The sequence below is a fragment of the Agrilus planipennis genome, unplaced genomic scaffold (assembly GCF_000699045.2).
Source record: "Agrilus planipennis isolate EAB-ADULT unplaced genomic scaffold, Apla_2.0 scaffold33, whole genome shotgun sequence".
Taxonomy (NCBI): domain Eukaryota; kingdom Metazoa; phylum Arthropoda; class Insecta; order Coleoptera; family Buprestidae; genus Agrilus; species Agrilus planipennis.
The window spans coordinates 1,915,614-1,928,411 of NW_020438896.1; the positions used below are offsets into that span (position 1 = coordinate 1,915,614).

The 12,798-nt window shown below is 31.6% G+C and overlaps 1 protein-coding gene across 1 annotated transcript in view; it reads left to right on the plus strand.

Moving 5' to 3' along the window:
* The window catches only part of LOC108744488 (mitogen-activated protein kinase 1), a 63,461-nt gene that overhangs the window by 41,009 nt on the left and 9,654 nt on the right, over positions 1 to 12,798 (plus strand). Inside the window, exons 3-5 of the mRNA XM_018480276.2 lie at positions 5,670 to 5,933; positions 11,777 to 11,983; positions 12,233 to 12,421. Coding sequence (XP_018335778.1) covers positions 5,670 to 5,933; positions 11,777 to 11,983; positions 12,233 to 12,421 — 660 coding nt within the window. The remainder of the gene's footprint in view (positions 1 to 5,669; positions 5,934 to 11,776; positions 11,984 to 12,232; positions 12,422 to 12,798) is intronic.

Below are 12,798 nucleotides of genomic sequence, written 5' to 3' on the forward strand. Positions count from 1 at the left end.
TAAAATGATCAGTGCAGAGTGAAAAATTTCAACATTAAGGAGTTGATTCAATAAATTCAAGAACTTGATTTACAGATAAAAACTTTTTAATTACTTTTAATAATGATATTAATTTGGGAGACAAATTTAAACGAATATCACAGCTGGGAGTAGTTATATTAATGACCACGAGATCGCGTACTGCTATGTAGGACTTGTCAGTGACGACAGATTTACAGTCGTTCTGCTGCAGCAGTATATGTTATCTGTGGTCGGTAGTTGTAGTACTGTAGCGAGCACAAGTGTGTTTGTGTGCGATCGGGCACGTGTGTGCGTGAACGGCTTATCGATTCGCCTACTAGCCGCGGGCGCCTTTCTTCATGTGCGCCGTATTTGTAAATGTGTGTGTCGTACCTGCGTTCTGGGAAAGCAGTTAAACAGTTCAAAGAAAAAAGAAACTATCCGGATGTTTCGAGAAGGCTCCCGAAAGTAAACAAAAGAGTATTTAAAGGAAGAGACGATCGCCGAGAGAAGAAGAAATAAATTGACGTTTGCAGAAGTGAATCCAGATTAATGTAGAAATTTAGTAAAAAACGGAATAACTGTAGCGGATAAACAAAACAAGATATGCATGTATGTATATCGAATGTGGCATTGCATTGACGTAGCTCCTTACGTGATACGGATTGGCCCTTGTCTGTACATTCAAACACCTTTAATACGGTGAACTTTCGGACCACTAAACATTTGTTTAAATTTCTTGTTCTACAGTGCCCTATCATCTCCTGCAAGCTTACTACTTTTTTAGAGCAGTGATACCAAATTTATATAGGTAGATTAACGGGGTGTTTTTGGTTTTTTGTTGTAACATTCTACATATTCATATGATTTTAAACTAAAAAGTGACCTTTTTGAACATGAGTTCTTTCCTAAAAAAAAAAAACAGCCGTGCTGAATTTCGTAAATACAGAAGAATCCTTCAGATAGAAAAATTATCAAAGAATATTCCTAAAATTCTGATTTTATAATAGCATGATAAACAAAGTTATGTTTACTTACAGTATTTTATGATAATCTAATTAATGAATTCTCTTATCGTAATCGCATGTTATAATTGCCGCAGTATAAAGCAATGACTGCGTTATTTCGGACGGAGCCTACAGCGAAATTGTACCTAAATCGCTGCTAATATCTTGAATATGGGATAAATCTGGAATATTATTTGTTATTTAAATTGATTTTTCGTGTTTGCAAATGGAATATCGAAGTTTCGCCTCGTTTTTCCAGTATAAACACTATTATAATTTTCCGATTGTAACGCTTCGAAGTATTTTAATGATATATAACTTGTTAGGTTTTCACGCTGAAGGAAACTTCCAGAAAATTCGATGAAATTTATTGTTGAATTGCTCATCTTTCTTCTAGATCTTTGCAATCATATGTTGAGGTTATTTACAATCCATGAAAACTTCTAGAAATTCGATGGACCTCTTTCTTCTCGCTTTGAGGGCTTTCCAACGATATATGTTTTGTTGGGGTTATTTGAGATCAGTAGAAATTAACCGATTGAATGCAATGAAATATTTGATAGAATTCTTCAAAAAAGTTCCAGATTGTAAATTCTAGAGACTCTGATCTTTGTTAAAAGCGAGTTCTGGGCAACCCACAAAAAGCCTCTTGATGTATGGTGGTTGCCTACATGTGATACGAACTTGAATTTTCAATTAAATCATTGTAAGAAAATATTGCAAAAAGTATGCATACGTATATAAAATTTAAATAATGTGTAATATATTCTATTAGTTTTTTGTTATAGAAACATTTTTTTACGTTAAAATTTTAATACTGTTACATAAATCCAGTTACATTTGCCTATAATATATATTGTACCCGTCGTAATATGGACATTGTCCATAGTACATAACTGTTGCTTTAATCATCAGGGCGAACTTTCCCCTTATATCCTAACCTAAGGTATACTATTTAGTCTCTGGTGCATAGCATTTTACACAGAACTATCAGGGAATACTATCTCACCATAATCTAACACATAGCATTTTTCATATGTGAATCAGGATTCCCTCATAGCCGTAACCTACTTTAACTTAATGATTCCGTCGGCGGTTCTTGATCACAACCTCTGCTACATTCTGTGAATGACTACGATGCTAGACTGAATGCTGATTAATATCAGGCTCTTTCAACTGAATAATGATTAATAACATACTGCCCTATCATCCCCTGCAAGGTTGCTACTTATTTCAGAAACACCCTGTATAGTAACCGCGTGTAGTCTATATTCCACTAATGTATTTTACCATAGGAGGAAAAAAACAGAAAGGAAAATATTGCAACGAAAGGGGTGTGCGAGTGTGATGTAAATAATGTATAAAAAAATAAAATTCTGGCCTTAAGAGTGGAATAATGACATGAAAGCAAAAAAAAAATCAGTTAAAAACGACTTTCCTGTAGAGGTACCCTAATGGATTCAGTACACAAAATTTATTCAGGTGCTTTTAAAAAGTTGAAAGAAGAAATAAAAGAGAAGGAAAGATACGCAATATATCATATAAGGTGGCCCACTTAACAAATATGGTTCCCTTTTTGAATATGTTAATTTGTTTATTAACTTTTAACATATCAAATTAAATTTTATGTAATAAAAAGGAAACCTTGAAAGAACACCTTATAAATTAATGTTATTATCGGTCTTCTGTACAGCAGTATTTTCTTTTTAATAACACTTTTCATAGAAACTTTTCTTCAACAAATTCTGCGTATTTTGAATAGCTGGACCAACTTCACTGGTCAAAAAATACATACAGAACTACTTAGTAAAAAAAGAAAAGATACTTTAACTCAAACTATTGAGGTAATAACAAAAAAATGTTTAATATTAATGTGAAGATTCATTTAATATATTTATCCACTACAAATTAGGTCAAATTAATTAGAAAAAATTGTTACTGCAGTCACCCTCGTCAGAAATCGAACCCGGGATCTTTGGCGCATTTTTGCTCATTAATTGAGGTAAATTGTAGTGGATAAAAATTCAATGAATTTTCACATTAATATTAAATACATTAACCACTATTAAGAGTTACTAAAAGTATTGCATCTGATATTAAACAAAATCATCTATCAAATGAGCTATGTCCAGTTTTGTAAAGTAATGTAAACATTTATGGTCAATTTTTAAGTTTTTTATGTATTTCTTTGCAGTTGGTAAAACCTAATAATATGGTATAATATATTAGTGATAACTTCACACCGTCAACCATTACTCATCAATAAATAATAGAAGGAAATGACTATTATAACTGAAGATCTGCCATTGTTTTATTAGAGAAAAAGATATTTTAACAGATTTAGAACCTCATTATTTTTACACAAAAAAATGCATTTTAGCTAACGACTTATTAAAGAAAACAAAGCAGTCAGACAGTTTTGTTTTGGCACAAAAATTAAATTATATTATAAATTAAGTTAAAATCGCTAATTGCTAATAAAGTCAGGCCAAAAAAATTTTTCCTCTATTGTAACGCAGGCCAAAGATTGAACGTGCTAGTCGACATCTTTTTCCCTCTTACTTACTGAATGTGGAAATGAAGAGATAGAGAACTGCCATCTGGTGATTATAACCCATAGGAGTCATTTTAAAATGCTTCGAAAGCTAACTTGTTAGTAGCATCCGACAGTTCTAAATTGCCGAGGTGTGAGGAAAACATTTCGAAATATTATATACAGTCTTACCTTGGCTAAAATTTATAATTAATACTAGCTTTTCTCTGCGGCTTCGCTCGCAGAAATTAATATTGTTTCTCCATGAACCCTTTTAACTCCCAATTCACCCTTACAACGTTTTAATTTTATGTAATGTCGACATCTTAGATTTTAAATACAAACGTAGCAACAACATTTCATCTTTAAGGGTTGATTTTTAAAAATTGCCAAAACATGTATTTGCTTAATTTCAACAATGAGTAACCTTCGAGTAAATCCGAGTACAAATAAAATATTTCCCATGGAAACGTTGTAATCTCTTTTCATTTGATTAATAATATTAAACAGCATATATACCTAGTTTCAAGTAAATTCAACCACAAATAAAGTATGTCCCAAACAAAAACTGCAACACCTTTTTACCCCTTCCCCCTTTTGGAGGTTGAATTTTTTAAAATGTCGAGTTTCAAGTAAATCTGACCACAAATAATTTATGTTTTGTATGTTATTCCATGTCAGTTACGTTTTGTTATACCATTTTTAATAAATGAACGTTTACACTGATGTTTTGACTGATAAATTTTTCGTTTTGCTGTTAGTTGCGTTTTGTCATTCCATGTCAGTTTCGTTTACTTATACCACTTTTTCCACGGAAACGGGATAAAAAGTATCCTATATCCGTCTCCCGGTTCTAAGCTACCTCCCCACCAATTTTCAGCCAAATCGGTTCAGCCGTTCTTGAGTTATAAATAATGTAACTAAAACGACTTTTCTATATATATATAGATTTGTTGAATAGAGTAAGCAACTTAATTCGTTCCTATGGGGTGTNATGACAGAAAGACATATATTATTTTTAATCTGAGAGATTAGTTGCGCCCTGTAATGTCCGAATGTGACTTGCGCCCGACGGAAGGTTAATTCATTACGCCACTTATTTTATCATAGAATTAGCAGATTTAATACGTTTGTAAATATGTAGCATTGAAAATAACACATTTTGAATCATCCTTAATTATACTATAAGGTATAAGCATGATGTGATCCTGCGACCTTTGTCCCTACCTATGGATTACGCCACCGGTCATGACACTTTTAATAAGTATATAAGCTCGTAGGTAAAACTAATGTTAGTTGTTCATTTATGTGTAATTATAAAAATAATAAAGTGTAATAAAGGTTTCTGATCACCAAACCAAATAAATGTGTTAAAACAAAGTTTTTAAAAAACCCACCCGAGCATCGTATCTTTTAACTCGTAGGTAACATGTAGGAAACAGTACTTTAAAATTCATGATTATGATAAAACGAGCAAACCCGGTTGTTATTATGAGGGGAAGATTTCTTTTTCGTTCTATTCTATATATATATAGATTTGTTGAATAGAGTAAGCAACTTAATTCGTTCCTATGGGGTGTCCCACGACGCCACACAACTTTTCATTTATAATTTCAGTTATGAATGATTGTGTAATCAATGTTGCTAAAATTTGAAATTTTCAAAATGTTTCTTATATATTTTAAGCACGAACAACATCTTAGCGCCTCATAGGAACAGAAGTATCATCTCATACTCGTTGATTATGTTGCTGTCTCTTTTGTGTTCTATTTTTAACATTATGTTCTTTTTTTAACATTCGCAATTATAAATTTCACTATACAAACATTAATTGATGCTAAGAAGATGAAGACGATACTATTACCCAACCAGGACAGAAACTTTTTGCATGAAAATGCTTACCAACTACAGTTTAATTTTGCAATTAGTTTGAAATACTTAAATTATTATTAAAAATTCTGATAACGTGACGTCAGGTCTATCACACTGAGAAATCCGTCCGTTATTGTATCACTTAAACTAATAAAAATGTTTCTTTTACTTTTATTTGAAGAATTATGTTTTATTTTGACAGTTTATGATCGTTGTCTGTTTACATCAAAATAATGTGATTTATGTGTCTTTTTCAGATAATAGACATCCGAGATATTTTAAGGGCAGTAACAATTGATCAAATGAAAGATGTCTACATTGTACAGTGTCTCATGGAAACCGATCTTTACAAATTGTTGAAAACGCAGAGACTGAGTAACGATCACATTTGTTATTTTCTTTATCAAATACTTCGTGGCTTAAAGTATATTCATTCGGCAAACGTTTTGCACAGGGATTTAAAACCAAGTAACCTGTTACTCAACACTACATGCGACTTAAAGGTAAATAAAATCCAAGATGCCTGAACATACACTTCAGTAGACTCTTAAATCTATAAATGAATAGCATGCAAATATGTACATATGTTTTGATTAAAAGTCGTTGTGCGGCTATATCTAATTGTAAGTAAGGAACTACATATGTATGCTATAGATGCTAGAATTTCTGCTTCTTAACGTCTGCAAGGATTTTCCTCCTGATGCTATGGTTTCCTAGGATAGCGTGTCGCAACAGTTATCGTAGCGTTAATTGAGTTGGGACATGACATAAAAACAACCATACGGTTGACAAAAAATATTTTTGTCACCAACTTCTCGTTAAAAATGACTTTGAAAAACGATACCTCCTCGAACCGCTCAGGATTGTTTCAGCTGATTAATGACAAATAGATGGTGTGCTAACTTGATATCACACTAACAATTAGAAACGGCATAGAAATATACGTCAAGCTAACGCTACCAAATATCATTACCGTATGTTTTAAATCAATGGGGGAGGGATCTAGCCTGAATTTTTTTTATTATTGACTTCTAATACATTGTTGCGATAATTTTCTTATTATTTTTTCTAGAACTCCTCTCTTGAAATGTATTCGGGTTTTGAGGAATTCTGAAGTAAGTAATGAAAATTATCAAAACGTCATGTTAACGTCAGTAAAAAAAAACATTAGGCCTATTTTTCATCCTCAGTTGATTTAAAGCAAATGATAATGATATTAGGACATTCCAGGGATCACCTTTCAACGGTAAATTGTGGTCCTCAGAGTATTTTTCTGTAATATATCTATTTTGAAATATGTCAACATGTAGAAAAAACAATGTTTGTTGACTGAAAAATTGAGCTTAACTCACGCACACGTAGATATATTAAAATGGATGGCAGAGAAAGGCCGTCGAGTGTCTCCCAGTGTGAGAGAAAACGCTGCATAGTGCCCCTCCTTGTATGAACAGTCACGTTAATCACTTGATCCGGAACAGAGCTATCGGTAAACGTTATGGTGTAAATGAAAACATACGCTGTTAAAGAGAGAGGAACACTGTGTAGCGTTCTAATATATTTATGCGCATGATCCATCAGAAAACGCTACTAGAATCGGTTAGCTTTTATAACTTATTTTCGTACTTTTCAAAATCCGCTCAACGTTCCTTTCGATGTTTATCTGCTATAGCTATTTAGGATTTACCAAGGAAGTCTTTCGTTATTAGAACTTCAAGAACTAATAATCGAAATTTAGTTTTGAGGATTTCGAATTCATAATAATTTGATATGAACTTGAAACGCACTAACTTTGTAATTTTAAATAGAACACCCTGTATTTCATTTTATCATTGAAATTATGAGTTAATTTGAAGGCAAGTTTTGTAACATGAACCTCTTCGAGAACTCTTTCAATGTTTTTTTGAAAAACATCTCATAATTTTGTACCGTTAAATATAACGCTTTTTTCTATGTATAAAAACAATCTTCGGTTAGGTTAGGTAAGAGTCATTGAAGGAAACGTGGCCTAACCTAACTTTAACTCAATTTAATTTAATATACTCTATTCTTTAATGCAGGTTAACCTAAAAAGTACGTAATAAGCTCATTGCAGTCAAACTGTAACTTTAATCGAAAAATTTTTCAAAGAAAATTTACTCCCTATTTTAATGCAAGATCGTCTGTATTATCTAAAATTGATTTAGTATACAGGGTGTTCACAAATAGGAAAAAGAAGGTTTCGTTTAAATGGCAGCTATGTGAAATATGGGTCTAAAAGAGGAAAAAGTTGTTCAGAATACCAAAATAAGCAAAAAATCGCGCCGTCATTCAAATGTTTTCTTTCTAGTCAAATAGCCCACGATTTGATTTACCTTATTGGGATCCGTCAAATGGGAGGAGCCTAAAAACATGGCTCCGATTAGGGAAAATTTATCGTAGTTTCTATAGTGTACCGTGCAATTTCTAAGTTTTTAAATTACGATAAAATGATAAGTATTGACACAATATGTGATTGGGCTGACACAACAAATCCGGAAGCTAGCCTTCAAATTCTGTCAAGTTTACTGCCTACTTTTTACAAACTTCGGATTTAAGTGATTCACGTTATGTAATTGGTAAGGTAATTTTGGGTGATTTAAGCAATATCATATCAATGACTTGCACGTGCAAAGCCGATTTAAGAGAACGTTGCAAACACATTATTGCAACTTTGTTGTATTGCAGCAGGTCGGTTCTTAACCTCAAAATACTTATATCGAATTGTGTTAAATCAATTACACAGGAATAAATAATTTCTCACTTTATAATTTTAGTATGATTCTAGTTTTAAATATTAAGGTTATGGCTGATGGTAAATAGTTACTGAAATATAATCATGTGCATTAAAATGACGTGAACAAATTTTTATTCCGGAATTCACTTCTTTGATACCTACTGCTTTCATCCAAGCTTCTATTAGTTTACTTTTTTCTCTAATTTTCCTCATATATTTTTTACATATATAAAACGGTTAGTTTTTATTGGAAAGTAGTTAATGTAGGTGAAGAGTGAAGATCCATGTCTGAAGTGCTATTGCAGCTTTTCACTGAACATATTAACTTTTTATTTGATTTAACTGTAGAAGAAAACTTCGTCAACTCCATCATCAAAAAAATTTTTACTTTTTTAACGTGTTTTATTATTTTAATAAACAATTTTACAATTTGCGTGCACAGTTCCTTTGTAAATTTTTCCCTCATTCGAGTTATAAATTTTGCCACCAGATGGTGCATGCCCATTTGACGGATCCCAATAGGGTGTTCGAAAATAAAAAAAATAAGGTTTCGTTTAAATGATAGCCATGTGAAATATGGGCCCAATCGGTAAAAGTTAGAGGAAATAGTTGTTCAGAATACCAAAATATGGTGCTATGCTAAAAATCGCGCCAACATTCAAATGGACCAAAAAGTTCGCGATATTCTCATAAAGGTCAAACTGTATGTTTAACCGAAAATGTTTTCAAACAAAACTTGTTCCCTATTGTAATTCAAGATAGACTGTATCATCGAAATTTGAATTACTATACAGAGCGTTCGAAAATAGAAAAAATAAGGTTCCGTTTGAATGGCAGCCATGGAAACATGGGTCCAATCGAAAATAGATATAAAAAAAGTTGTTCAGAATTCCGAAATATGGGGCTATGAAAAAAATCGCCGCGATATTCATTTGAATTTTTTTTGAGTCAGTCGCTTGAACATTTGAATATCGCAGCAATTTTTTACATAGCCCCATATTTTGGACTTTCGAACAACCTTTTTTTATAACTATTTCGATTAGAACCATATTTCACATGGCTGCCATTTAAACGAAACCTATTTTTTTTATTTTCGAACACTGTATAGTAAATCAAATTTTATGCTATATACATCTTGAATTAAAATAGGGAACAAGTTTTGTTTGAAAACATTTTCGATTAGCATATTGAGTACTTTTTGGGCTACCCTGCGTATACTAACCTAATCTATTTCAAATATGTAACAATTTTTTTCTTAAAATGCTGATTACATTTTCGCGTACGGAAACACGCGCTTTGGGTGCTTACCCTAAATTTTGACCTCCAACAAGTTTTTCGTCCTTGACCACCACCTGTTTCCATAATTCCTTCGACTTTATAGGTCGGAGGAACTATCCATAATCAACATAGTAGCTGATGGAAATGAAACATATACTTACGGCATTTATTATTTTTTTGTAGTAAATACATATTACGCCTTAGGTACTATGAAATGTGAAAAACTGCGATCCGTTTTCGTTATTCATCACATGAAAACCAAAAAACGAGCCAAAATTTTATGCAAGGAAATTTTGCGCAGATGCAATTTTTTCGTATATTATATGGGTTTTTAACTATTGGAGAAAAAATGATTTTTCCGTTATTTAACATAAAACATAATCTTTAACGATTCATATCTTGAGTTCTATTTAATATACAGAAACAAAGAAAAAACCAATCGAATCGTTATTTGAAAAGTCACGTTTGTGTTCAGTAGGTTTTTTCTAAAAACGCATGGTTATTCGTGAAAAACCGCACCAATACATGCAGTTTTTGGCGAAAAATTAATTTTAATTACGAATAACTCCTTAAAAAAAAGTTTGCATAGAACATTTTTTGCTTATAAATCCCTATCCATTTCAGCAGTTATTTTAGTGGTACCAATTTGCACCTCTTAGAAGGGGTGGCAGGTGGTTAGGTTGCAAGCACACATCGGCACTATAAAATTTTTGATCCTTAAGCTTTTCCCTACGTACTTTTCGAATTTCACGTCAATGTGTATTGCCCGAATGAATTCGGAACCAAAAACCGTTATTCTCTGAATGATTACAATTAGTATTTGTTTTATTACTAATATGTAAATATTTAGTCCAGGAACATATCCTTTTGAAGCTTCTGTGACCCTTTTTAGTTCCCTGGCATTTATAAAAGATATTTTCCCATGTCTCTTTTAGTTAAATGATGGTCATTATAAAACAATGATAAAAATATATTCATTTCGAATAAGAAAAAATGGATAATTTACTGAAAATAAAAATTGAAAGCAACAAAAAAATGGGTAAACATTTTACTATTTTATCTATAAAGTATAATTCAGAATTGAATTCCAAGGTTAAACACCCCAGAAACTCCACAACTTCGTAAATTGATTAAATTTTGGTGCTGAATTATCGACATTTTGCGGCGGTTTGTCAAATAATTGCTTTTGTTTGACAGCTAAGTTTAATATACTGTATCAGTACATGTGAAATGTAGGATTCGTGGACACCCTTTGCAAAACAGTAAAATGCACAATTAGTGGAGTAAACGAAGATTTCCATTTCAAAAAAATTTGTAGCCAGGTAGACTTTGGTAAGCAACATTCTTCAAGTATGCTAGAATAAAATAGTGAAAAATCTATCGACAAAAAGTGTCCGCGTCCTATTTTTATTTAAGAATTGAAGAGCAAAAAATACGGTTTTTTGCGAATAACTTTTTAAATTTTATTTGTACATAAAAACATGGTGGCTACTATAGCCTTTTTAAGTCGATAAACAACAGTGTGAAATTAATGTATTTGATTCAAATCAATATTTAAAAGAAACATTGTAAATAATTGCAAAATTGGAGAAGAAAACAACAATATATTTATGATAAAAATTACCAAACAACTATCAAATTCGAACTGAAATTACAATTTTTTTCGCACTTTTTCTACGTTTTGGTCGGCCATTTTGAATTTTGCAAATCTGATATCAAATTCGCAATCAACATAATCAAAAACCCCTAGTACCTCATTTTCATGATTTTTCCTTAATTAATTTTCGATATATCATTTTGCGTTTTCTTGTGATTAATAAACAAATAGAAATTCAGCGTACAACACCAACCGGTAGACTTTGATCTGTAACCTGAGCACACATAAGAAGTTTTTATTAATTTTAATTCAGTTACATTCTAGTATTCCTAAACAATGCTTCCTTTTTTATTACGTTTGCTCTCTTATATCTACCTATCATTTTATCAACATTATCATTCAGTGTTTGTTCCGTCGCTATTCGCCGAAACGTTTGTTTTTAGTTATATACACATTTAATAATATCTTATTCGATTGCTTTTGGTTTTAACTGTACATTCTTTGCATCCTAATTTACATTATCGTGCNCTGCATAATAAATTATATTTTATTATATTTTGGACATTTTCCAGGGATATACTAAATCAATAGATATCTGGTCAGTGGGCTGTATTTTAGCGGAAATGTTATCGAACCGGCCAATTTTTCCTGGCAAACATTATTTGGATCAGCTTAATCATATATTAGGAGTTCTAGGGTCTCCTTCTCAGGAAGATTTGGATTAATTAATGAAAAAGTCAGTTGTGACCTATAAAACTATTTTGGACATTTTCCAGGGATATACTAAATCAATAGATATCTGGTCAGTGGGCTGTATTTTAGCGGAAATGTTATCGAACCGGCCAATTTTTCCTGGCAAACATTATTTGGATCAGCTTAATCATATATTAGGAGTTCTAGGGTCTCCTTCTCAGGAAGATTTGGATTGCATAATTAATGAAAAAGTCAGTTGTGACCTATAAAACTATTTTTTTCATTTATGATTCATTCTAACAAAACATTAATCATGACACTTATTATCTTTTAAACACCTATTCTCCAATTGTAACATATAATTTTGCACTATCTACCATAAAAACTAAGAATCGTAATATATTCTTGTTTTTAAAAAACTTTAATGTAATGCAGAATCGTTTAATGTTCTATATATTTTTATTTCGACATTTGTGGGGATTCATGAAATTAATTTTTAGGCAAGAAGTTATTTGCAGTCCTTGCCATTTAAACCTAAGGTTCCGTGGGTTAAATTGTTCCCCAATGCTGATCCTAAAGCTTTGGATCTTCTTGATAAAATGTTGACATTTAATCCTCATAAAAGAATAGAAGTTGAAGAAGCTTTAGCACATCCATATCTTGAACAGTATTATGATCCAGCCGACGAAGTAAGTACTTTCATAAGTATAATTTGATCTTTTCTTCGAATGTTTTCCATTTTATTAATTAAGTGTTTATACAAATTATGTATTGTATAATCTAGAACGGCAAAATTTTAGGGGCACGAAAATTTTAGAAACAGTAAAATTACAGAAATATTTTTTCGTTAGAATTTCTCATTTTCGTTAAGTTATGAATTTTTGAAAATAAGCCTTCAGGCTAAAAATCACTAAATTCTCAAATTTTCGATCACGAAGAAGTTTCTTTCGCTATGTATGATGAATTTAATAATAGCAAGCACAATGAAGGTATAGTAATAAAATTGCAAGTAATATTTTTTTAAGTTTTTGTTCATAAAGTTAACAAAAAAATATTTTATTATTAA